Here is a 26,661-nt window from a genome sequence, read left to right on the forward strand (position 1 = left end):
CCTTTGATGGTTCACACATGGGTTGCTTTCTGTGCTACTTCCTGTTGTTTATAGGGATGGGGCTGAGTTAGGGCTGCCCCCTTCTGGTCTCAAGGGAGACACACACACACACACACACACACCCATAAACCTCATGCAACCCCAGTGCTTCTTCAACCTCTCACACACCCTCACTTCCCCAAGTCGTACACGCTAGTGCACCCTACGGCAGTTCTCATCACACTTCGGTCTTTAAACCATCTGTGACCCTTGTGTCTGGTCCCTCTGGAGGGGAGGTTCTGCTTCCCATGAAGTCCATCAGTCAATTAGTGTCTGACTGTAATACCAGTTAAGGTTCTGAAATGTCTTTGCTATAAATCAATAAAACAATAATGATTTCAAAGTCAGATAGTTCAAGCTTAGGTTAATTTGTGCGAGTCAAATCTAAAACCTGAACAGAGGGAAACAATAAATCTCATGAGGATGTAGCTTTGAAAAATGGGAGTCATTTGTCTCAAAGAGGTTATATTTTGAGGGTCAAATAGAAATAAATGCATGGCTGTGAATACAATGCAGAATAACTTATTACTTACCGACAAAGTGTCCAGAATCTAAAAACAATAAGTATACAAAAATATTATGCCATTTGTACATCATTATCAGATATAGGCGTTACCCTACCCTATTATCTATTATATATAATATACACTTTCGTTTACTGCGTAATATTATGCACTTGCCACTAAGCAACGCCACTGATTGTTATTATATTCCGAGTATTCACCATGATCCAGTTATTCTTGAAGTGACCTACATCTGACGAGATGGGCTCGTGCACCGGCATCCCTCCTTTATATCTGACGCCATAGCAACATAACGCCGAAGGATACACGCTTTCTTCAGTACCACAAGGACACCGAGGTTCTATCGGATTTATTGTCTAACCAGGGCAGTTTATTACATGCATTCGTCAATTCGTCTTTCTTTAAACCGAGACTGTTATTTAGGTAAGCGTGTCTTTGATTTTGTTGCATTACATCTTCATTCATACAAATAGCGTAACGCACCTAAAGCGTTAATCATGCTCGGTGCTTTATATTATGGCTTCTCTTTTGTTTTAATCGCATCATTTTCACGCATGTTAATTAAAACGACTCATAATTGTATTCACTACTGCTACTTGTGATGTATAAAGAGGCTGCATTGTAACACATCAAAACAAGGTCAAAACAGTCAGATATGCAGGCTATCTAAAAAAATATTGTCAAATGAAATTATTTGGGTATAGCCGCGTTAGTGTTACTTATATTAATAGACTAGGATAACAAATAAATGAAAAGATGACAATAAATGTGGACATCATATGACCCCCACTAACAAGGTTTTCAAACACAAGCATAATGTGAGCGTCGATGTCTATTTTCTCAGTGCGTCCATGCCAACATTCTTGTTCAAGTTTGGAAATCCGATCCAAGAGAGCAGAGACACCATGAGCAGCTGATACACTGCAGCTAAAAATAATATTCCCTGTGAATTACTGTCCCTAACTCCAGGCAACGGGCATGAAAACTTGCTAAAGACGGGACATCGCTCCGGTAAGTGATTATTTTAAATGTATTAATTTCGCCTTTGTTTGTCCTATTAATGCGGATTTATTCCGGCCATAAGTAAAAAGCGGTAACATCTTCACGTCAAACGTGTGATAGCCTACTGCATGCTGAGTGTGTGGACCAGTTTTCTGAGTGGGAGGTATGTAATAATAATAATAACGAATAGCAGCGTTTGTGAGATGTGTGAATAATGATCTAAGATCTATATCTATATAAGATTACACTAATATATTTTAATGCACGTAAGGCTTTACTTTTAATTGACTTATTTCACATCACCCAGGGCTCCATATTGACAGCAAATAGCTTGAGGATATACTGTAATTTATTTCCTCCACTCTCTCTCCTAAACAAGAAATTACGTAAATAAAAAAAACTTTGGTAAATGAATTGGCTCTGAGGCAAGACCAGGCACTGTCCCTACAGGGGGTTTGTTCATCTGGCTGTTATACTGATTGGAGGCACAGTGGATCAATGTAGTCAAATACTTATCAACCTAGTCAATGATAATTACAGGAAGACAGCTTTCCTTACTGTCAGTTTGGGCTCAAAACTGACATTTTGCAGGTTACATGTTGAACTCAGTTGACTTGATTTTTTTGGATAAAAACTGCAGTTAGCATCAGAAATCCACCATCCCAACTAACACCTGACTGCCTGATTTTTTTTTTTATCATTCCCAGGCTCCTTTAGCCCGATCAATAGAAATGGGCTTGTCTTTCTGCGGAAACGACAGGGGTAGCAACGCCTACAGTGTGGACAATGGAGTTTTGGACAATGGCTGCTTCGTGGACGCACTTAACCTCGTCCCACATGTGTTTCTCCTCTTTATCACGTTCCCTATTCTTTTTATTGGTATGAATCCGTGAACATGCATTGATATATTGATGCAGGTTGAAAGTGTGGGTAATGTCATATTGTCAGTTCAGCATCTCTGACTCCTTTGACTCTCACCTCCAATTATACTGTAATAGACTCCAACATTTTCACAATTTTAAAACCTTTTTGCAAACCATGTAATGTCAGCTCTTTTCCTCATTTAATTATCAAAAGCGCTTGTTAAGTAAATATTATACGACATATTTATGAAAATATTGTAATTGCACCATAATTAAATTGTTTCATTCTCACAGTCAAAGCTGGATCATGTGGTTTAGAAAATGGATATGACTTCAAAATATATAAATATGTGTGTGTGTGTCTAGGCTGGGGAAGCCAGAGTTCAAAGGTGCAGATCCACCATAACACCTGGCTGCACTTTCCCGGGCACAACCTCCGCTGGATCCTTACCTTCACATTGCTGTTTGTGCATGTGTGCGAGATCGCCGAGGGAATCGTCTCCAACACGTGAGCCTCAGCACACATACTCAAATACACAGCCCTAGATTCTTCCACAGTGATAGTTAGACCCACCCCATCAGATCTTATTCAAAATGGCTGATGCGCTTTAAAACATGGATGTTTTGTGTGTGAATGACTCACCTTAGGCAAATGGAGTCAAGTCACCTGCATCTCTTCATGCCAGCATTGATGGGCTTCATAGCAGCAACTACATCAGTCGTTTATTATCACAATATAGAAACCGCCAATTTCCCCAAACTGCTGCTGGGTAAGTCATTGATGGTCTCATTACGCAAATGTGATGCTGGCAATTCAATTGGTCATCAGATATTGCTGTAGCTTTTAAGTTTCTTCCCTGAAATTACTTTTCACAGCTTTATTCATCTACTGGATTCTGGCTTTCATCACCAAGATGATAAAGTTGTGGAAATTCGCGGAGGCGAGTTTGGGGGTGCAGCATCTTCGTTTCTGTATCACAGCTCTGCTGGTGATTCTGTACGGCCTGCTCATGGCTGTCGAGATCAACGTCATCAGAGTCAGGGTAGGTTCATCTGGGGTCAGAGGGCAAAAGTTCATAGACTTTAATACAGGTCTTTTTATCAGGGTAACTGCATTAACAATGTAGTATAATGTGACAAGTATCTCTCTTGTCCATCTTATCCGCAGAAGTACGTGTTCTTTGCAAACCCCCAGAGGGTAAAACCACCTGAAGACTTGCAGGACCTCGGCGTCCGATTCCTCCAGCCCTTTGTTAACCTCCTGTCCAAAGCAACATACTGGTGGATGAACCCGCTGATCATTGGAGCCCACAAGAGACCCATTGAGTTGAAGAAGATTGGCAAGCTGCCTATCGCAATGAGGGCCCTGACCAACTATTTGTCTCTGAAGGACGCCTATGAGGAACAGAAGGTATGTAGAGATGATGACCACAGGTTTAACAGTAACTTTATTTTCTGCACAGCATGACTGACTTGGTTTCCATATTTCTTATAGGAACAAATAATGTAATTATAAGTTTTACATGGTGATGTTTATGAAGATCTATAGTAATGAGAAGTCTCACCGGTATCTCATTTCTTGACACATTCTGACAGCAGAACACAGATGATCCAGAGAAATCCCCTTCCATCTGGAGGTCCATGTACCGGGCGTTCGGTCGGCCCATCCTTCTCAGCAGCACCTTCCGGTTCACGGCTGACCTGCTGGGTTTCGCCGGGCCACTGTGCATCTCTGGAATTGTGGAACACCTAAATAGCACAACAGAAATTGATAAGACAAACAAGGTGAGTGTATAGAATATATAGTATAATATATTTTATGTCATTTTATAAGCTGCATATCAAATGGCTGTGACTGTGTCGCATCAGCACTTCTGCAATCAGTTCGGCCACATATATCGCTTTCATCTTCAGAAATGTATCTCAACACGTCTGGTTAGGACATGGTGTTATGATATCTCATTCATAGCACTGTCTTGTTAAATGAATTAAGTTGTTATTCAGATAAATGCCAATTAAATGATTTGTGCCAGACTTGTGTCTGGTGTTTGCTAATTGAACTGTATTTATTTTTTTCTGATTATAAATGTGACATCTACGGTCTGATATCTTCTGTTTTGACTTGCTGTTTATCACTTCCTGCGTGATGTCACAGAGGCGTCAGTGCTCTTAACGAGACGCCCGTATGTCATCGCCCGGAGAGATGATAGCTGTTATTAGATTTCACATAGCGTGCTTGGGTGACCATGATGTCATGTGCCTTTGGTTATTAACACTCTAAATAGGTTTAGATAAGAATGGATTCATGGATGGATTCAGTGATAGAAAACTCTGATGAAACACAATACAAGATCAACTAATTGAATGATTGCTGTGTTTGGGTTGTTTTGGTGTCTGTGCTATAGTTTGTAGGCATGTGTCTATGTGTGTTCCATTCAGCAATGGTGACAAAACTGAAGCGAGCTCAAACAAGCATCTAATTCCTCACTTCTTCACACACTCATTTACTCTCTCGCGCACGCACGCACACACAGACGCACAAACATTGTGCACACATATGCCTGTACTGTATGCCAAATGGGTTTAATGTATTATGTGTGTTGATCTGTCAGACAGGGAACATGATTTTAGGAGTTTACCACATGTATTCCACTGAGCTTCTGCAGAATACGTCTGTTCTGGCCGTTCTGCTGTTCCTGGCGCTCGTGCTGCAGAGAACATTCCTACAGGCGTCCTACTACGTCACCATAGAAACCGGCATTAACCTGCGTGGGGCGCTGCTGGTAAGTTCTGGAGGGTTTACTTTAAGTCAAACATGGACTGAGTTATTGATATTTCATATCCATCTGCCTTCACTGCTCTGGAAGTTTTTATTTAATTGGAAAGAACACAAATTCTAAGCTTATTTGGATGGCAAAGTCCTATTGTATTTCTGATTGCATCTTTTTTTAACTATACTGCTCTATTGCATTCTGTCATATTCAACTGCCTATTTTATCCATTATTCTATTCTATTCTATTCTATTCTATTCTATTCTATTCTATTCTATTGCTCTGTTTTATTCTGTTCTAACGTTCTCCTATTCTGTTCTGTTCTGTTGCTCTGTTTTATTCTGTTCTATTACTTTCTTCTATTCTATTCTATTTTTGTATGTTCTGTTCAGACACAAAGTGATGATTTCAAACATTTGGTAAAGATTTAAATTGTCCTTTTGGAAAAGAAGACTTTGATGTTCTCTCAGTTGTATCTGTGTTCATCTGTCTGTCACTAAAATGTTGATTTGAGAAGACTGATGATTCTTTCATTCCTAACAGCCCCTCTCACGTCTCCTTTTGAGGATGTATTTTATCTTGAATGAATTTAATAATGACCAGCAATCCATCTTAGCGCTGAAGTTTTGTGTGACGATGTACACGTTGGTTCTGTTCCACAGGCCATGATTTACAATAAAATTTTGCGCCTCTCAACCTCAAACATGTCCATGGGGGAGATGACCCTGGGCCAGATCAACAACCTGGTTGCCATAGAGACCAATCAGCTCATGTGGTTTCTCTTCTTATGCCCTAACTTGTGGGCCATGCCAGTTCAGGTAATTGCATGCTTCTCTCTAAAAAGAATGCACCCGAAGGAGCTAAATCAATTGCATTTATTTACCAAAGCAAATCTTGTCTTGAGTCTTATTTCTTTTTATAGATCATTATGGGAGTGATTCTGCTTTATTATTTGTTGGGCAATAGTGCCATAATAGGGGCCGGGGTCATTCTGCTCTTGGCCCCGGTTCAATACCTCATCGCCACCAAGCTGGCAGACACACAGAAGAGCACGCTGGTGAGCTTCACTTACACCTTGGCATAATCTGTATATGCTTGTTGTCAACACACTAGTTCTTGACTTGTTCTTTTCTTAGGACTACTCGACAGACCGTCTTAAAAAGACAACAGAGATTTTAAAGGGAATAAAGCTACTGAAGCTCTATGCGTGGGACAATATCTTCTGTGATAGTGTGGAGGAGACCCGAGAAAAAGAGCTTACCAGTCTCAAGACTTTCGCCCTCTACACTTCAATGTCCAGTACGATAGGCTTCTTCCCTTCCACACGCCCCACCCACCTCATAGACACTTTACCTTTTACATACTGTAATTTCTTCATCTTAAATGTCAGTTTACTTCTAATAATTTTTGTTCTGTTTCTCTTTATCACATCAGTATTTATGAATGCAGCCATCCCCATTGCTGCAGTGTTAGCGGTAAGAGATTGATTTGCAGGGGTCTTTATCAACCTAATTTAGTCTCAGTGTTTTACGTGCAGTGTATACCAAACATTACCTTGAGCTTCTTGTTTGCTTGCTTATAGACATTTGTCACACACGCCTATATTGAAGAAGACAGGCTCAGTCCGGCGAAGGCGTTTGCCTCGTTGGCTCTGTTCCATATCCTGGTCACTCCACTTTTTCTTCTGTCCACGGTGGTCAGGTTTGCCGTCAAGGCCTTGGTCAGGTACATGACTATCTACTTCTTTTATACTTCTATAACATTCTTTTATAATTGTATATTGTATTGGCAGGTTATACATTGAATTCATAAACTGCTTGTCATATTGTACTGTAAAAGTTTTGTATAGTGTTCAGTGTGAATCCAGTGTGTATGAGTGTGTGTGCCTTGTATTGATTGTTATGCTTCCCCCCTGCAGCGTGCAGAAGCTTGGCGAGTTCCTCCAGAGCGACGAGATTGGAGATGACAGCTGGAGAAATGGAGAAATGTCCATGCCTCTGGAGTCTGGGAAGAAATACAAATACCCCGGAGATGTGAGTGCTCACACACAGATTTGCACCTTACATTCCACAACACTTACAGCCAAAGGCTGTTCCATACATGTAGGATTTAGGTGTTCTTTGCTCTTAAAGGCCCAGACAGCAAAAAAAAATACTACTATATGTCAATATATTCTTTATTTCATACTATGACAATTACCGCCTAAAAATACGTCTTGATATGCCCATATTGAATGAAGCATGAAACTACTCTAAATATAATGTTTTTTTGTTTAAAGCTTTATCAATGCTCTTTTATGTCACCTTTGTTTAATTTTTGTGATTTTTTTATATTTGGCATCTGCACTGTTTTTTTCTGAAGGAAATTGCAAGAATGTTCTTTAAATCGTCTTTAGTCTCTTTAGATATTATGTTGATAAACTAGGCCCGTCTATGCCCCTTTAACCAAAAATGTGAAACAAACGAATAGCTGTGTTTAAACCTTGTAGTACAACAGTTTGTTCTGCTCTACAGATGAAATCCCTTAGTTTGAACATCATCAAGAGTGATACTTGTTTTAGGAAGTATTAGCTAGAATCTTCTGGACAGAGCTAAAGTCTGGATCTCAATTAATTTGCAGCATCAGGAGTAGTTATGTAAATAAAATAAATAACTCCGCATACATCTAAAACATTCAGATTGAGATTTAAGCTTGACGTCATTACATTCTGTAACCCCCAAATAACAAATGTGATACTCAACACGGTCGTGCCTCTAGAGGCGACTCTCCCACGTTTAGAGGACTGAAACAGGAGCCGGTCATACAGAATAGCTGAGATCTCATAAATGTGTTGAAGAGGAGTCGGTTTCCCCGGTCAGCACTGTGGCCCTCATCTGTTTTTTTTTTTTGAGAGAGGAACAGCTGGGCTATAACTATTTGTCCCTAGAGGAGTGGAGGAGAGAAAGAGAGATTGAGGTTGAAGACCAAGGATGGAAAGATTTAATATAGCAAGAAGAAGGAGGACGGAGGGGGATGAAATCCTAGGAGCTGGAGTTGAGAAGGGGAGATGGTGTCGAGCTGAGAATATGGGGTTGGACAGTATAGGAGAGGGAACTCATGATCCTTGTTTTAAGATAGTTGGTGTCTTATGACCCTAAAAAGGAATAGCTCACCCTAAATGAAATGAAATTTTCACTTAATAAATATTTACTAATGCCAATAATTGCGTATAAATAAATTATATTTATAACATACAACAATATATGGCACTATCCCTTTAAATTCATAGCAACAGCTTTTGACAGCCATATGATGTTTCTTGCTCAGTTTTTCTCAATTCTATCATTATAGACGAAGGCGATAAACAGGAAGGGACGGTACCGTATGGATAACTACGAGCAGCCCATGCGCAGGCAGCTGCGGCCCACTGAGACTGAGGACGTTGCTGTACAGGTCAGACGCTATACTTTATCTTCTAGAAAAGCACTTCTCATTTCTCACTCACAGACACAGAGCACACAGAGTTCAAGAGCTCAAGATCTGCATGTTCTCATTCAGATGCCAATAACCTTCAGGTCACAGCCAATAAGTTGTTTTACTCCTTTTGTGACTGAGAAAGTGAAGAAAGTGCAAAGAGTTTAAACCAGGGTCGGGCAAGACCCCTGAGTTGAATTTGAATTGGCCACGCCCCACAGGATGTTGAAATGGATTGACAGGAAGAGGAATTGCCGAAATTTAATTTTATAGTTTTTTATACAAGTAACTAACTATTAACTGTTTGGCTTAACTTTGAAGAGTTTTTGCTAAATTAAAGATATGGTGTATAAAAATGTACTAAACAAATTAATTAAATACTTTAAATAAACCTTTTTTATATTATTTATAGGGCTGTCAAACGATTGATTGCGATTAATCACATCCAAAAGTTTGTGTTTACATAATATACAGTATGTCTGTGTACTGTGTATATTTATTTTGTATTTATAAACACATACATGTGCATATTTAGGAAATATTTACATGTATTTATTTATATTGACCAAAAACTTAAATTATATAGAAATATATTATATTTTTCTTCAATATATGCATATATGTGTATGTTTTTATAAATACAAAATAAATATTATTCTGCATGCGATTAATTGTTTGACAGCCCTAATAATTTGTCTATATTATATTATTAATCTAATGTCCTTAGAAATTACTTGATTAAAAACTACAATTTCTTTGAATTTCATCCAAATTATTTTACTTTCTTAAACTCTTATATTAAATATTCATACTATTTAAATATTAAATTACTACATATTAAATATTAATACTCTTAAATATTCTGCATCCTGTTTCTCTCTTCAATTTAATTTATAATGAAGAACTAAAATGGATTAAAAAATATGTTTTAGTTCAGTTAATAGCACACAACCCTGACTCCACTACACACACACACGCACAGATGTTTGTCCCTTTCTCAGCTGATTTAAAAAACCCGTATGGAGTTTGTTTTAGTTCTTTGACATGGCTTTAGTTAAAAGTGTTCTGGGTTTAGCTTTCCTCTAAAGGCACTTTGGGATTCTCACGAGAAGGAAAACTCTAAAAATCAGAAGGACATTAATTTATTGTTTGTTTTATTGGTTTCTCCTCGGTTTCTTTGTCCCTGGAGAGTTGACTTCCTTTGCCATCCCTCTGGACTGCACTAGCCTCTTAGCTAATGAGCCTAGTTGCTAAACACACACACACGTTGTGTAAAACTTCATGGAATCTCCCACACTGACCAACAGTCATATCCGCTCGGTCGATATGAATATGACCTAATCTACACTGACATTTACACTCAGTCATTCTCAGCTATTCCTCCCATTTCTACCCTCTCTCTCTTTATTGTTTCTTCTCACAGATGTTTACAATTCATCTGTTATGTTTTTTCCCATATTCTGTTCAGTTTTACAGTACTATAAATGGATGGGAGTGTGATTGTTGTTGTAAATAAACATTGGAAAAATTGAATTTAAAACACATCCGTAAGACAGAAGCCGCTTACGTGAGCAGAGATTAAACAACCATTGTGAAGTGCGCTGATTTGTCTCCATCTTTATAATGTGTATGGTTTTTATTTGTTTTTTTATCGCTCGAATGTCCGGTCAAGATTAATGACGGGTACTTCACGTGGGGAAGCAGCTTGTCGACGCTGTCGGATATCAACATCAGAATCCCTACAGGTACAACGCTTCAACACACAGGATTCAATTCTGTACAGTTAATAGCATTACTGCAGCTTTTTACAATGTGTCTTTGTGGTAACATCACCCAACATACATTTGGAGGAGATTAAATTTCCTCCCGCTTAAACAGAGCATACCATTTATGAAGTACGTTGTGTAGATGTGCAAATATGTCATATAGACACATTCCCTTTCAATTTCTTTCATTTTAAAAATTAAGTTTCTGTAAATAATTCAAAGTGAACATGGGCAGATGGACATCCCTGCATCCTTCTGCAGTCATCTCAGTTCCCACAGGGGCAAAACTTGTCCATGTAAAACTGTGTTTAACCATCTCGTTGGCCTGTTTAGGTCAGCTGACCATGATCGTCGGCCAGGTGGGTTGTGGGAAATCATCTCTGTTGTTAGCCATGCTTGGGGAAATGCAGACCATCAGCGGAAAAGTCTACTGGAGCAAGTGAGAGAAAATTTATCCATAATTTGTTATTGTACACATACTGTATACATGTAGCATTTTCCAATAGTCAAAATTCATGATTTATGACTTCTACGTTGCATTGAAAATGAACATAATGAGGCGCTGTGAACCAAAACTGACCTCTCCTGGTTTCCGATCCCTAAAGCACTTTTGAATGTTTTGTTTATGTTTGTGTACCGGAAAACAGGGGAGTACATGTGCATGCCAGACCCATCAGATGCTAATCAAAGCCTTTATCTGTATGAAAACACATGTATGGAAATTGTCTGCCGTCTGTTCCAGATGCTGTTGATGTACTGTATGTACCATGGTGTGCATACACGGGTTGTCTTACTTGTGTTTGTCCATGTGTGTGTGTTTAGCCCTCCCCAATGGATGCATTCATTACTCCCAAACCATGTGTTTTCCCCCATTTCATATCTTTTCTGTTGTCTGTCATTTCCAAATGCTTTTATTATCTGTGACATGTGCTGGAGATGGTCTCTGATTAGCATTTGTAAGCAAAGCCTAGCAGATCAACATCTAAATATCTAGTTGGGTGTTTGGCACAATATGTCTGCCGACACTTCTGGGGAATTTATTGTAGAGGATTTCAGCATTGCCAAAAACAATTGACTGCAAATTGAAAAAAGACTTTCTTATAGTCTACTTCGTCATAAATTGTCCAATGACTCAGTTTTCCTGACACAGCTGTCTTTGCAAACAATGCAAGGAATGTTAGTCAGTTTTTCTCCAATTCCATGTTCTCTAATGGCAATGGCATTACTCCCCATCCACACATGTTTTTACTAAACCGATTACCAAAGACCTGTTTACCTCAAATCACAATTCAGCTCATCTGCTGTTTAACGTGAGTGGAGTGTGTCAGTGCTATTACAGAACAGCATGTCCTGACGGACGGTTTACTAATTCTGGTGACGTGTGTATGTCTTTGTCTCTCTGTGTCCTCTCCCCGATGTTGCACTCAATCAGACTGCCTGATTGTGAGATACACCTCGATGGGAACATAAGGTATTTCACCAGGGGTCTTTACATGCTTACATGCTACTCACGAGACTTTTAACACATAAGTGACTTTTTTATTAGTGTCTGTGCTTTTAAATGCACATGTTATTCAGCCAGGTGTACTGCTTTTGGACATTCGTATGACATCCGTGTTAATGGGTAGTTGACAAATATATCGTAAATGTGTTCTATGGTTGTGACATCAAAAATGTTGACAAAACTAACAATGAACAAAAATGTCTATTATGCTATTATTTTATATTATAAATATCAATGTTTTCATCATTTTTGCTATGTCACACCATAGGACACATGTATATTTGTCAACTGCCCAAATACATTATAACAAACATTATAAACATTTAACAAATAAAATCTAGAATAGTTGGCAACACTTTACAATAAGTTTGTATTTGTTAATTCATTAGCTAACAATGAATAATACTTCTAAAGCATTTGTTAATTTTAGTTCATGCCATTTTAGCATTTACTAATATATTTTTTAAAACAAAAATTGTATCTGTTAACATTAGTTAATGCACAATAAACTAACATGAACAATTGCTTTGACATTTACAAAGATTAATAACTGCTGAAAAACTATATTGATCATTGCTAGTTCATGTTAGCTCATGCATTTTCTAATGTTAACAAATAAAACCTTATAAGATAAATGCTAACTTACTATAAGTAACGTTAAGTTAAGTATTACATGATGTTGTACTTTTAATTATTCTTAAAGGGACAGTTCACCCAAAAATGATAATACTGTCATTGTTCACAAACTCCGTTGTTCCAAATCTGTGTGCATTTTTTTCTCAATGTTTTCTCAAAAAAAAAACTTATTGTTGTTTATACAATGAAAGTCCAAACTGGACCTCCTTCACTTTCAATGTATGGACACATTTTTTTAAACATTGTCCAAAATATATTTTTTGTGTTCTGCAAAAAAAGCCATACAGGTTGAGTCAGTTTTCATTTTTGAGAGGACTGTCCCTTTAAGAAAACTAACATTACTACATAATGTGTAATCAAGAAAATCTCTCGAAGCTTCTCGGGTGGGCTGTGAGTTTAAATAAAGCGGTCAGTGAGTCCATAAAGATTGAACTACACCAAGAAAGATCTCTTTTGAGATCCTGGCCTAATATCTGACAGCAATGTTCATTTTATGTGACTGTGCTGTTATGGGCTTGAATATCATCTAACGTGCCTGACTTGCAACTTGCAGCGGGCACGATTCAGGCCTGTCTTACGAAGAAAGAAGGTACACACAAACTCTCTTAACAGTTGTGCAGTGACCCCATTCATGCCTATATCCATTGCATTTGAAGGGTTGTGCTGTTTGTAATTGTGAGTTGTGGAGTGCAAAGTATTGAAAATGCTGGGAGTATTCACCACCCTTCTTGACACTGCATGGGGTGTTCTTGCACAGATATTCATTTCAGTCAGTATTTGGTGATGTTTGGGAATCATGAAGGAAAATCACAACAGACTTTAATCTGTTTAGACTAACAAGAAGAGGCCATTCTAAATATTGTTTATCTTCGTTATTATAGCTGAGGGTATATAACAGAACTGAAAAACTGAGAATGCCACACAAGATTACTTTATTTTAATCGTTATAATCTTATACCTGATATGCGATTATCTTTTATTGCTCAAAAAACTGGTGATCTCTTTACCAAACTTATTCACTTGGTAGAACTTGCCATGCTGAGTCACATACACAGAGCTATTAAACTGGGATTAAAAATGATTGTTAATATTGACAAAATCAACTCTGCTTCCAGTCATATTAACTATCTCATCTATGGCTCTATCGCAGTGAAGGGCTCCCTGCATTTATTATCTTTATTCTGTTTCTCTCACCATTAACAATGTTTTTCTTCATTTCATCTCAGATATTTAGTGTTTTGGTGTGATGGCAACCAGAATGTGTATTTTGACATCTTCATCCGACATCTCCATCGGTCTAATTTTTTTCCTTGCTTGCTTTCCTCTCTCTCTCTCTAGTAAAAACAGGCACTCTGTGGCCTATGCAGCCCAAAAATCATGGCTGCTCAATGCCACTGTTGAGGACAATATTACATTTGGAAGTCCTTTCAACAAACAGAGGTAAGGCCAATGATTTGACATGATAGTTTGTAGTTTTCCTTTATCGTTATTATCAGAAATTGTCATAATTTAAGATGAACTGTTTAGAAAGTTTGAAAGCCTCACTGCAGTAACTTTGGCACCAGTTCACTTTCTAATTTAAAGGGATAGTTCACCCCAAAATAAAACTTCTGTCGTCATTTATTCACCCATTTGTTGTTAAAAACTTGTATATGACTCTTCTGTGGAAATGTCTCAGCGGTTTTGTGTCCATACAATGGAAGTCAATGAAAGCCAATGTTTCTTGGTTACCAACATTCTTCAAAATATCTTCTTTTGTGTTCTGCAGAAGGAAAGTCACACGGGTTTAAAATGAAATAAAGTGAATAAATGATAAACAAATTCAACTATCCCTTTAAAATGTTCACACTGGTAGAGACTAGACCTCAACTATAATAAAACTCTCTATGGAGCTCCAGGTCATGACCGCTTTAGTTTTTAACCCCCTCGAGAGCTCATTTTCAGGATTCCTAGCTTTGGTTTCGACTTCACATTAAAACGTTTTAAACTCTTAATCAATTGTGCAGATATAAAGCGGTGATTGATGCCTGCTCGCTTCAACCTGATATTGACCTCCTTCCTTTTGGAGACCAGACCGAAATCGGAGAACGGGTAAGAGGGAACAAGAGAGAGAGAGGGGCTTGTCATTTCTCGGACTTTCAGTAACTCACTGTGTCTGGGCATGAGACCAGCTATCTGACCTCAGCTGCTGTAATACTAATCCAATAAAGATCTGTTATAGAGACTACTAGAGTGTTGCATGTCGTCAGACAATGATTTGCATTTGTACGTGTAATCCTACAGGGCATTAATCTCAGCGGCGGTCAGAGACAACGCATCTGTGTGGCCAGAGCACTCTACCAGAACACCAACATTGTTTTTCTGGTATGAATCAACTTTTGCATTGCAGAAATGTGTGGAGTATGTCACATACTCATATAGTCCTGATAGTGTCATACCTCCACCCTACACACACCCTGTCTCTTTCCGAATGATGTGCCACACATCTGATATGTTTGTGCATGATGACCACAGTCTTAAATTTGATTTGGGAGGTACACCCAGATAAGATTTCTTAACCCACATGCTGTAACTCAGGGTATGTTGTGACAGTAAGAGCGAAAAACACAAAATAATGTTTATTATCGGATTACTGTACGTAAAAACACGCCCTTCTGGTCCGGATCAAATTGAATCGTATTCCTATAATAATTCCTTAGGATGACGTTGTGTCTCACTTCTTAGGAAGTCATAGGGTTCAATTTAACGTCATTTAAGGGTAATCCGGAAAAGATTTTGAAGTGATGATCTCTTGGGCATTTCAAAATTGTATATTGACAGATACATTTCTGAACTGAAATAGTAGTCTCCTATTCAGAAAGGAAATTGCAATCTGGACCAGTTTTGGTATTTGTATTTGACTGATTCAGATTGAATCCAGATTTAACCCTTTAACTTGGTTTTGGGTGATAGGATGATCCATTCTCTGCTTTGGACATCCACCTCAGCGATCATCTGATGCAGGAAGGAATTCTGACATTTTTACAGGACAACAAGAGGACCGTGGTTCTGGTCACACACAAGCTGCAGTATCTCATCCATGCCGACTGGGTAACTCATGGATTTGATCTGATGGCTTTTTATTGATCTGATGGCGAAAGCCTAGTGCTTTCTTTTTGTTTTACTAAAATTCATTTGTCCTTTGTAGTTTTGCTTTGTCCTTTACTTTTGAAATGCAAAATTTGTGGAATTACCAAATCCTTGTATTAAAAAAAGGGAAATGGCTACTGTCAGAATGAATGCAGTTACCAACAATGACTTTAAATTGTCTCATAATAAAACCTGAATAAACCTCTCAAAATAAAAGTGCTGGTCTACGATCAGCTCTCTCTGTCTATGATGTTGTATAGATCAAACCACACAAACTGATCTGTGATCAGAACTGTGTTTCTAAGAGGATAGTGAATTTGTCATAATAACCATAATGACTTTACATTGGTAGATAATAGCCATGAAGGATGGATCTGTTCTGAGAGAGGGGACATTAAAGGACATTCAGACTCATGATGTGGAACTCTATGAGCATTGGAAGACCCTAATGAATCGACAAGACCAGGAACTAGAGAAGGTCTGTCTCCCTCCTGACAATTCACAATGCTAGTTTGTGGCTAGTTGGAGTTGGAGTCTAGTTGGAGGCTAATTATGATGTGTGTGAATGCAACTGTGTTTTAGGAGACTGAACTGGAGAGTCAGACCACCCTGGAGAGGAAGACTTTGAGAAGAGCCTTTTATTCAAGAGAGGCGAAGAACCAGATTGACGATGAAGATGAAGGTGGTGGTGATGGTTTTATGTTCAATAATTTTTTCCCTATTCCAGCTTAACAAGCAAACAAGTTTATTTATTCAACATTTTATCCCATAGAGGAGGAAGTAGAGGAAGATGAAGACGACAACATGTCCACCACCACAAGCCGGCGTTCGAAGATTCCGTGGAGGGTGTGCTGGCGTTACCTGTCCTCAGGCGGTTTCCTCATGGTCTTCCTGATGGTGTCCTCCAAACTGGCCAAGCACTCTGTTATGGTGGCCATCGACTACTGGTTAGCAGCCTGGACGTCCTCCAACCAGCGTAACGAAAGTTTAGTCGATCCATTTGCCAACTCAGCCAACTCCACACAGAACACAGAGGTGAAGCATAGCTGGAAATGGCAAATAGAAATGTCTGTCATGTTGGATCAAGCAATGGTTAAGTAAATCTGTTTGCGGTTTGCAGCATCACTCATACGTGCCGGTGTTTATAATCCTGTGCGGGGCGGCGATTGCCCTCTGCCTCATCACTTCCTTAACTGTTGAGTTTCTGGGTGTGGCTGCTGCTACCAACCTCCATCATAATCTGCTCAACAAGATCATTCACGCTCCCATCAGGTATTACCACAAAGAAACATATTTTTACAAAGTTCACTTTCTGATGCTTAAAAGTGACTCAACTTTGTCTTTCATTCGTAATCTACCTTGTAGATTTTTTGATATCACCCCGCTGGGACAAATCCTAAATCGTTTCTCAGCGGACACCAACATTATTGATCAGGTGAGAAAAAGACCACAAAGAATGTATTTTATTATTTTAAAGCTCGTGGTTTGGACCATGGAAGATGTTTTTTGGGTGTGCGCACCAAGAAACCGCATTTGAGTCAGCAGGAGTATGGGGACCAGCGGTTCTCATAGACAACAGTTAAATTTGTCATTAGTTTGACAGTGATTTGTGTTTGTATGTTAAGATGAAGCAGTATTGGTAATCCATCGTCTAGCAACATCAATAAATAGTCACAGTGAGATTCAGTGGTCATGAAAACATTTCATGGGAATTAAAAAAACGTATATTTACATTTTTACATTCTGCATTCTTTTTTATAAATATATAATATATTTTGTGTAGTTGTGCAGTGCTCCAAAATATTTGTAGAGTAACAGTTACTTTGTCCGTTTGGTCTGTCCATTTGTACGCTCTGTCCCACCATTATGTGCACACTTGCGTTTCCACACGGAGGTGCCACAACACTCCAGCTGTCGTCAACATTACTGTATTAATGAGATCATAAATGTGGCACACGTGTGCTAATATCTCTCTCTCCTCAGCACATTCCCCCAACGCTGGAGTCTCTCACCCGGTCCACGCTCCTGTGTCTCTCTGCCATTGGGATCATTGCTTTTGTGACCCCCACCTTTCTCATTGCACTTGTGCCTCTTGCTGTGGCATTCTACTTCATTCAGAAGTACTTCAGGGTCGCTTCCAGGTAAATTGTGTCATTGCAATGTAATGTCTAATGGCAGTCGACCACATTATCAGCAGCCTGGTCTTTAAAACTATAGTAATCTGTTACTATATTTTATTTTACATTTGCATTTAAACACTAAGCAAGCTATTGTGATTATCTTTTTAATTTCTTTATATATTTACTTTCAGAAGTCTACCGTTGTGCTCATTTTTATTTTTATCTTCCACAGAGATCTCCAAGATCTGGACGACTCCACTCAGCTGCCTCTCCTCTGTCATTTCTCTGAGACTGCAGAAGGTCTTACCACTATTAGAGCATTCAGGTCAGTGCATTGAGGCTCTTTGAAGAAGCACGTGGCTCTCTTTCGCTCTCTCTCTGTTAACATTCCTATAGAAGGCAATGTGCCCACAGACCCAAGCAATATCAATTCAATCTAATGTCATTTCTGTGTGATACTATCCATGCGGTCTTGTGTCGGTCTGTCTCCAACAGTTCAAAGCCAGTTCTTATAAACACGTCATGCTCGTACAACCTTTCTTGACTTAAGAAATCCAACGATGCATATTAAAAGCTTAAGCTTTCATCTTGCACTCTTCCGTCGAGTCTCTGGAGTGTTAAAAGTGTAGATGAATTAACTGAACCTTCTCGTCCTTCACAGCTGTGTTACTGTTTAGCTGTTCTTTGTGTGACGTGTCGAATAGTCACGCATTAAGTAATATTTTTTACAGACATGAGGCTCGCTTCAAGCAGAGGATGTTGGAGCTGACCGACACCAACAACACCGCCTACCTCTTTCTCTCTGCTGCCAACCGCTGGCTGGAGGTCAGAACTGTAAGTGAAGCTTTATAGTATTTTAAAAACACGATGTACTTAGTTCATTTATTACATGATGGTGGATTTCACTGTATCATTTGTGTGTTCCTGTCAGGATTATCTGGGTGCCATGATTGTCCTCACGGCTGCAGTGGCGGCCATCTGGTCCTCATCTCAATCGGGTCTGGTTGGACTGGGTCTAACATACGCCCTCACTGTGAGTTATCAAACTTAAACTAAAAAGTGAAGCTAAAAGTTTCATTGAACTCAGAGGTAGTGAGGCAGATCTCTATTACTCTCCGAGCTTTTACGAGTTGACGTTCTGTTTTGTGTTAAGGTGACAAACTACCTGAACTGGGTGGTGAGGAATCTGGCAGACCTTGAGGTCCAGATGGCGGCTGTAAAGAAGGTCAACAGTTTCCTGAGCACAGAGTCTGAAAACTATGAGGGATCCATGGGTAATACTGTATATTCTTTTGTTCTATCGTTTAAAATGTTGTTAAGCTTATTCAGTATCTAAAGACGTTTTTGGAAAGACATGCTAACCTAAATAAAAGCACAGATTAGTGGCTTCACGTTTATTCTAAATAAGTAGAAAGAATGGATGAACAAGATAACTCCTTTCCTCTAAGCTCGGTGAATTTTGATAACTTTTTATGCAATACATTTTTTATTAACATATTAAATATGTTTCTTACCAAAGCAATAAAATATGTCCCTTTGGGTTGCTTTATTCATGTCTTTAGTGTGACCGTTAACCAAATGTTATCCAAAAGCATTTCTGTCTGCAGCATTAAAATCAACATGAAACGGAGGAAAACAGTACAACGAAACAGTCAATGAGGAAAATTGTGGGCTGGGCATTTCATCCATTGGGAAATGACTGGAAAGTAAAAATTGTGTCAGATGGCAAAACTGTACATCCAGCTTTCCAGGAACATCCAAATATTTTCATTTGCCGGGTACCTTATCATTTTCCTCCTTCTTTGTTTTTGTGTGATCTCAGATGTCTCGCAGGTACCAGAAGACTGGCCGCAACATGGTGAGATAAAAATCCAAGACCTGTGTGTACGTTACGACCCCGTGCTAAAACCCGTCCTCAAACACGTCAACGCCCACATCAACCCTGGGCAGAAGGTACGCAACAACTCTTAAAAATTTGAATACTTTTAAACCAAATCATAAATCAAATATATCAAATCAAAATTATAGCTCAATTTATAATGTTATGTAAAGCATGCCCTCACTATGTGATTTTACACCGTCTACACCGGACGGGACAGGCACGACGCTTGGATAAAATGAGAAATTATAATGGGTTCTAATGCGTTTCTAATATCTATTGTCGTGTCACGTCGCGCCTGTCGCGTCCGGTGTAGACACGGTGTTAGTTTGGAGATCTGCAGATCACAGCTGTTCAACTCGTTTTCATTTCACATGTAACACTCAGTTGTGGTTTTATCACATTGGTGTTTATTTTGTCATTGCCTGGTCAAACCACAGTTCTTTGCTGATAAACGCTGAACAAATAGTACAGGTTGCATTAAGTAAATCTTTCTGTTAACTTCTGATATTTTATATACTAAAAGCAAGTTTGTGAACATTTTGCATTTAGTTCCTGCGTCAGTTTTAAATTTTTATTAATAGTCCGAATTTGTTCCCAATATATAACATGACAATAAAACAGTATGACGGCACAAACAGCTTCTCATTGTGACATGATAAATTGTAACTGTCTTCGCTAGTTTGTATAATTAAGAAGAACAGCAGCAGCCCTGAGCGTGTTTATAAAAGAGCAATCTGAAAATGTCACGCTGTGTTGAGCTCTTACTTTCTGCCCTCTCCGTCTCCGTGACATTTAGGTGGGCATCTGTGGTAGAACGGGCAGTGGAAAGTCATCGCTGTCTCTGGCCTTCTTCAATATGGTGGATGTTTTTGAAGGTAGGGTCTTTCCCTATACGCATATTCCAAGCAATCCTTAAACTCACAAGAGTGGGTCATTAAGTGTGCTGTCTCTATAGAATTTATTTCCCAGGTAAATGTTTTATTGTAGACTACATGCTCAAATGTTCATCAAAATGCTGGGCAGAGGTTTACCCCCGTTGATCTCTGAAGAGGAGATGGAAAAACATAAAAAATGATTAATAATGCAGCTATTTTTAATTCCCTTAGCTGTTCGCCAGAATGCAGAATCATTTGTTTCTTTGTCCTTGTTTTGTCTGTTGTACATATGGTTACAGTCACTTTGACAAGCGGCCATGATGTCACTAGGTACAAAAAGCCGGCAAGTCTTCATGTTATTGTCAGTATTTTTTCATGGCTTTTTAAAGACAAAGATATGGCCAAGATATCTTATTATCGAGCGTGCAACTTCGTATTTCTCTCATGCACGTAGTCAAAATAAATCTTCAGCCAAATCAAACAGCACACGCTGCTTTTGTGCACAAGAGCACGGCTGTATGATATGTTTTAAATCAAGAGTGGACAAAGTGCACAGGCCTCTCTTCGCCATGTCCATATAAAGCTAAAATGGAAATTTTGCGAGCTATGTTTGGGCTTGAGTTTTCCACTAAGGACCAGTGTGTATTAAAGTCAAGTTATTGTAAACTGACTTCAACATCTGAAACAAAAAAACCTTCAGTGATTTTTTTAGATTTTGATGGAAGCTTAAGAATATTAAATGCGCTATAGTTATAGTGGTATGTTAAGTATGCATGTCATGTTTTTTAAATGGGTCTTTTTGTTGCATTAGGAAAAATTGTTATCGATGGCATTGACATCTGCAAACTCCCGCTGCAAACTCTGAGATCTCGCCTGTCAATCATCCTGCAGGATCCAGTACTGTTTAGCGGCTCTATCCGGTACACAAACATACACACTCATCTAAACATACAGACACCTAATTAACAGTCCCAAAACAGTAAAATGATGACAAATTTAAGCATTTCAGCACTTTTAAAGAAATTGGAAAAAGTAATAAAAAACAAAAAGTAGCTTTTTTAAATAACAGAGAATTTCCAGAATATTACAAACATGTGCATTATGCATGTACTTGCACACTGTTTGTGCACAGCTGACCTAAACAGACAATAAACAATCACTTCCTGCCTGACTTTTATAATCAGAGGTTCAGCATAAACATTTTTTTTCACAGAAATCCCACATGAAACTGAAATAGTGGATTTTACACTTTATTTGAATTGCATCATCTTGCTTTTTCATAATAAGGTCTTATTCTCAAATGTGCCTTTTTTCAAAAAGTGTCTGAGGTATTTATTTCATTGGATAAATATGTAGCTACAAGTGTTCTCAGCTTAAAACACATTTGAACTTCTCACGAATGCTAAGTGTCATGTTTGTTGCTGAAGACAGCAAGCATATGGGGTTTATTTAAAGGGGCCTCTAGAGGATATAAAAGAAAATAAGACTGAACCATCATCACAAGTCGTCTGGGAATGGTTTTGAGCAAGCTGTTGCCATGACGATGTTTATATGAAGATCATTGGTCCCGGGAGACTTTGACTAGCATGGCATGTGCAACAATCTCTGTGATGCACAAACAGTCTCGAGTTATCAATGCAACACAGCTTGTATTGGCTGAAAAATGCAAAACCATAAAATTAGTTTTAAGGCCGTTTCTCTTTTTTTTTATGAAAATAAATACATAAATATACAAAAAGATTTTGAAATACTGTTGGTTGTGTCTGTTTGCATATGTACATACACGGTCTTTATATTTCCACAGGTTAAATCTCGACCCAGAGCGCACTTGCACCGACGACAGGCTTTGGGAAGCCTTGGAAATCGCCCAGTTAAAGAATATGGTAAAAGCCCTCCCAGGAGGACTGGGTAAGCCTGACACTTTCCAACTGTCCAACTGTTATCAGAACCGCTTGAAAACATTGACTCCATAATGTCAGTCGCCTCATAATTTTGATGCTTAATTCTCTAGTGAAACAAAACACTGGATTTTTGCCCTGGCTTTGTTTTTGCTTACGCTTTTGACCTTTTCTATTATGACCTAAGCATTCAGGATTGTTTTGTGATCGGTTATAAAGCTTCATGCCCTATGGGTCTGCTTTTCTCCAGACGCTGTGGTAACAGAAGGAGGCGAGAACTTTAGCGTGGGGCAGAGACAGCTGTTTTGTCTAGCACGGGCCTTTGTCCGCAAGAGCAGCATCTTAATTATGGATGAGGCGACAGCTTCTATAGACATGGCCACGGTAAGACCTCTTGAGTTGTTGAACGGTTAAACTTGGTGTTAGATTTATGAAACCAGGATGTTCAAGACAAAATATATATATATGCAGTGGTTGAAAGATATGAGGGCTGGAGCACCTTGGAACCTTTTTTGGAATAATGTGCATTGATGAATTGTACACGGAAGGATGAGAAATGTGTTCATTTCGAAGAATAAAAGCATTATTCGTGTTGGCAGTTGTATGAACAAGAACTGACATTGCTTAAAATCTTACTGAAACTACTTTGTGTGACAAATTCAACAGGAAAACATTCTTCAGAAGGTTGTGATGACTGCGTTTGCTGACCGGACGGTTGTCACCATAGCTGTAAGTTACCCTATATCAACCTTTTCTTAGCGTTCTTATAAACAAACAGACACAAAGCTAGATTTTAAAGGGATATGGACTTTTTATACTTGTCAGGCTTGGACATTTTCCTACTCTTCATCTTATCTTTATTAAAATCTTCTTCCAATCAGCTTACTGTAAATCTCTTTGCAGAAACATATTGGCTCCAAAGAAGCGTCCAGCCAATGGCATCATTGTCTGTTATTTGCTCTCTATATGCATTGTGCTATTCTTAGCATCTTAGCAACTTCTTGAAAAAACTGTTTCACAGAACAAGCTAAGAAATAGCTTCGAAAGAACGCCTGCTCTTTGTTTCCACTTTTCACCAATTTTTCTTCTAACCCTCCCACCTTTTATTCTAACGTCTCTCTTTTTCTCTGCATCCGCCTATCTCTCTTCCACCATGACACAGCACCTGGTGTCCTCCATCTTGGAGGCGGAGCAGGTGCTGGTGTTCTCCTCTGGGAATCTGGTAGAGTGCGACAGCGCTGCTAATCTCTTGAAGCAGGAGGACAGCGTCTTTCACCTATTAGTCCAGACGCACAAGTAGGCGTCCTCTGGCTCCACCCATTGCACCTACAGCCTGGCACATTGGTTGGTAACCAAGCTCCCTGTGTGTGTGTGCCATTATAGATTCGAATTAAGACAAATTTTCAGTGGACTGTGTTTGACAGCGCAAATAGTAAAGTCTTTATTTCCATCTAGCCAATGGTGTTTATGATAAAGCAGCCAAGGTATTTCAGAATGTCTTTAAAAAAAGGCCCCAGATGGCTGCACCTGCTAGTGTTTGTGTCTTCGAAATATTTGAGAAAGCATATGTAATATTTACCCAAGATGGTCTTTATTGTACAAAGCAGCTGTAGTGAATATAGCAACCAATTCCAAAAATTCAAGAATAAACGTTTAAGTAATATAAAAATATTGAACACAAATTTTGCAAAATAAAGTGCCATGACAAAGACTTGCTTATGCCCACCTGCCTGACTGTAAGTGTTTTCCCCAGCATCGTGTCCACACTATCCTGACAGCCGATCTGGTCATCGTAATGAAACGAGGAAGCATCATGGAGAACGGGAGACCAGAGATTCTCATGGAACAGGAAGACAGCATGTTCGCGTCCTTTGTCAAAGCGGACATGTAAAGTCACTCATCTCCGTCACCATAACCAGTTCATCCATTACCATGTTTGGCCTTATACAAACACGGCAGCCTTTTTTTGCCTGTGCGTTGGTACGAACACTAGAGAGGACTGACCTACGGATGAACTCTTGAACTCTTTTATATGAAACCTAAACACAGTATTGGAACTTTTTTAGCCTTTTGTTACCTTTACACTCTTTTTCTATTTTTTGACGTGTAGTCATAAATGCATAAGCTGTAAGCATTTATCTACTGTTTTGACTAGTACCGACACTGTACAGAGGATGTCTATCCTTCTAAGGTCCGACACTCTTCATATCTGTCTGTCTGAGGTGCATTGCTGATACATATGTAGAAAAGGACGAATCAAGCCGGCTCTCTGAAGTCTGGAGAGAATTGTGGGCCCTCACAATGTCCACCAAATATACCCAAATGTGTTATTAATATACACCCTATATGCAAAGCGATTGTATTTTATACCTTGTATTTTATTCCTCTTATGCCATTAATAATCTAAAATCAATTTATTGCTTTACTTTGGATTGTGTGGTGGCTTTTTTGCACAGTCAGTGGCCATGTTTTTGTATGATTTTATTTTTGTTGATTTAGATACTTTTCATTCAATGCATTTGCTCCTACACTCTTAAAAAAACATGCTTCAAAAGGTTATTTGATGCCATAGAAGAACCTTTTGGTTCCATAAAGAACCTTTAATATCCAAAGAAACTTTCTGTTTTACAAAAGGTTCATTGTGGCGAAAAAAGGGTTTTCAGATTAGAAAAAAATAAAAAAGAGACCTTTGACTGAATAGTTCTTCTATGGCATCGCTGAGAAGAACCTTTTAAGTGTCTTCATTTTAAAAATCTAGTCTGGATAAGTTTCTATTTTTAAGTCTAAAATTTCAAGTAAAAGCCGGTTAAAGATAATTCCAAACCCTGCGTGATGCTATGAAATTGTGTTATAGTGTGATGTCATGTCTGCAGTCTCCCAACAGCCAAGCGATATATTGTACACATAACCAGCCTTGTTTCTCTCATCTTCCTTTAATGGCGTGCCAGTCTGTACTTAACCATCTTCTGTTGAACCTTCAGCTTTCTTTATTCTAACGCTCTGCTTTCTGAAACAGTCACTGTCAAGCATGAGACTTTGTACAAACAGTACAATGACGCATTGATGTGTTTGCGTTTCACAAATCTTTGATGCTTACTGTCACAGACAGTGTTTTTGTGAATATCTGCAGTGTGCTGTGATGGCACTTGAGTGGTGATATTCAAGTAACCTGTAAATACAGCCACGTGCGTAAAACTGCTTCACACACTCGGCTGATGGGACAGAACAGAATGTAACGACTGCAAGACAACGCAGAGATGGATATTTGAGTCAGACCTTGTTTCAAATCATTTCTTGAGTTGATTTTTTAAGTTACACATTAACACAAGCCTACAGGTCTAAAAGGAAAGATTTTTTTCAGAGAAAAAAAATCTCGGAGTGCTGTGACACTGTTTATAAAAACGTCTCTCAGGCATTCCTGTCGCTCTGTTCTCTGTAAAAATGCAGGCTTATTTGATTCTGTTCTACGGCAAAAAAAAAAAATTTTCAATAAATAATGCAATGTAAAAAAAATTCAAGACAGGTTGAGAAAGATTTTCTTGAAAAGACTCGAGACTTGACTTGAACAAAGACTTACTGTATAAAAGTATCTGAGCAAAGGCGGAATATGTTTGTATTTAATACAGTTACTGTATTACTATTTTTTAGGCATATTGCATGTTGGTCATGACAGTTTTTAAATGTACATATGTAATTAATGTGGCATTTGTATTTCACAGTGTGCCTAACTTTTTTACACATGAGCTGAAATAAAATGGCTTTGTGTGTTTATTTGTTTTCCATTATTCATTTCATTGTTATCAGTGGCATGTGGCTTACAATAATCATATTCTTCACACGTATTAAAATTTTTAAGGGCTATCTGAGAAACAGCATGAACACACACATTGATATTCTCTAGAATAAAACTTTCGAAATAAGTTGCTGCACAGCGCCCTCTATTGAATTCTTTAAATTGCAATCTATAAATCTTAACAGGGAAGACTTGTGCTGCGTCCCAATTCGCCTACTTATACTATGCCCTTAAAATATGTACTGTTTTTGCTTTGGAAAAGTTTTAGAGCTTAGCAAAACTGTATGCACGCACTGGGACATACTAACGCGAAACGGAAGTGGCCGTTGTTGCCTAGACGACACTGTTGTCCTTAACTGTCACGAAAATCAAAATACAGCTCTTCCTTGCATTTAAGTATTTATT

The 26,661-nt window shown here is 38.6% G+C and overlaps 1 protein-coding gene across 8 annotated transcripts; it reads left to right on the top strand.

The window, feature by feature from the left end:
• The first annotated feature begins 710 nt into the window (after positions 1-710).
• abcc9 (ATP-binding cassette, sub-family C (CFTR/MRP), member 9) lies at positions 711-26,232 on the top strand. 8 transcript variants are annotated; one of them, XM_057324137.1, is made up of 42 exons: positions 726-986; positions 1,408-1,574; positions 2,273-2,444; positions 2,795-2,936; positions 3,077-3,198; positions 3,305-3,471; positions 3,597-3,839; positions 4,025-4,213; positions 5,041-5,211; positions 5,863-6,018; positions 6,123-6,257; positions 6,337-6,499; positions 6,635-6,675; positions 6,783-6,925; positions 7,119-7,233; positions 8,531-8,632; positions 10,326-10,398; positions 10,753-10,858; positions 11,852-11,890; positions 13,113-13,148; positions 13,898-13,999; positions 14,566-14,650; positions 14,843-14,923; positions 15,512-15,649; positions 16,041-16,166; positions 16,271-16,370; positions 16,461-16,723; positions 16,809-16,960; positions 17,054-17,123; positions 17,672-17,829; positions 18,041-18,133; positions 18,540-18,642; positions 18,740-18,841; positions 18,962-19,082; positions 19,631-19,761; positions 20,487-20,565; positions 21,377-21,485; positions 22,370-22,473; positions 22,714-22,847; positions 23,130-23,192; positions 23,626-23,807; positions 24,217-24,331. In XM_057324137.1, exons 3-41 carry the CDS (start codon positions 2,297-2,299, stop codon positions 23,761-23,763), a joined length of 4,743 nt encoding a protein of 1,580 aa, XP_057180120.1. In that variant the 5' UTR covers positions 726-986; positions 1,408-1,574; positions 2,273-2,296; the 3' UTR covers positions 23,764-23,807; positions 24,217-24,331. The 8 variants fall into 8 exon arrangements, with proteins under 8 accessions (XP_057180124.1, XP_057180121.1, XP_057180127.1 ...); XM_057324139.1 differs by having other exon boundaries at positions 4,028-4,213; XM_057324138.1 differs by lacking the exon at positions 23,626-23,807 and having other exon boundaries at positions 712-986; positions 24,217-26,232.
• Positions 26,233-26,661: the final 429 nt, after the last annotated feature.

The sequence above is a fragment of the Triplophysa rosa genome, linkage group LG24, assembly GCF_024868665.1.
Source record: "Triplophysa rosa linkage group LG24, Trosa_1v2, whole genome shotgun sequence".
NCBI classification, from domain to species: Eukaryota; Metazoa; Chordata; class Actinopteri; order Cypriniformes; family Nemacheilidae; genus Triplophysa; species Triplophysa rosa.

Bases quoted from the DNA above. Each gene is read 5' to 3' on its own strand.
- abcc9 (XM_057324138.1), top strand. From the start codon at position 2,297: ATGGGCTTGTCTTTCTGCGGAAACGACAGGGGTAGCAACGCCTACAGT. The intron at 14,924-15,511 runs GTATGAATCAAC...TTTGGGTGATAG, and splicing joins ACACCAACATTGTTTTTCTG to GATGATCCATTCTCTGCTTT. The intron at 15,650-16,040 runs GTAACTCATGGA...TTACATTGGTAG, and splicing joins ATCTCATCCATGCCGACTGG to ATAATAGCCATGAAGGATGG.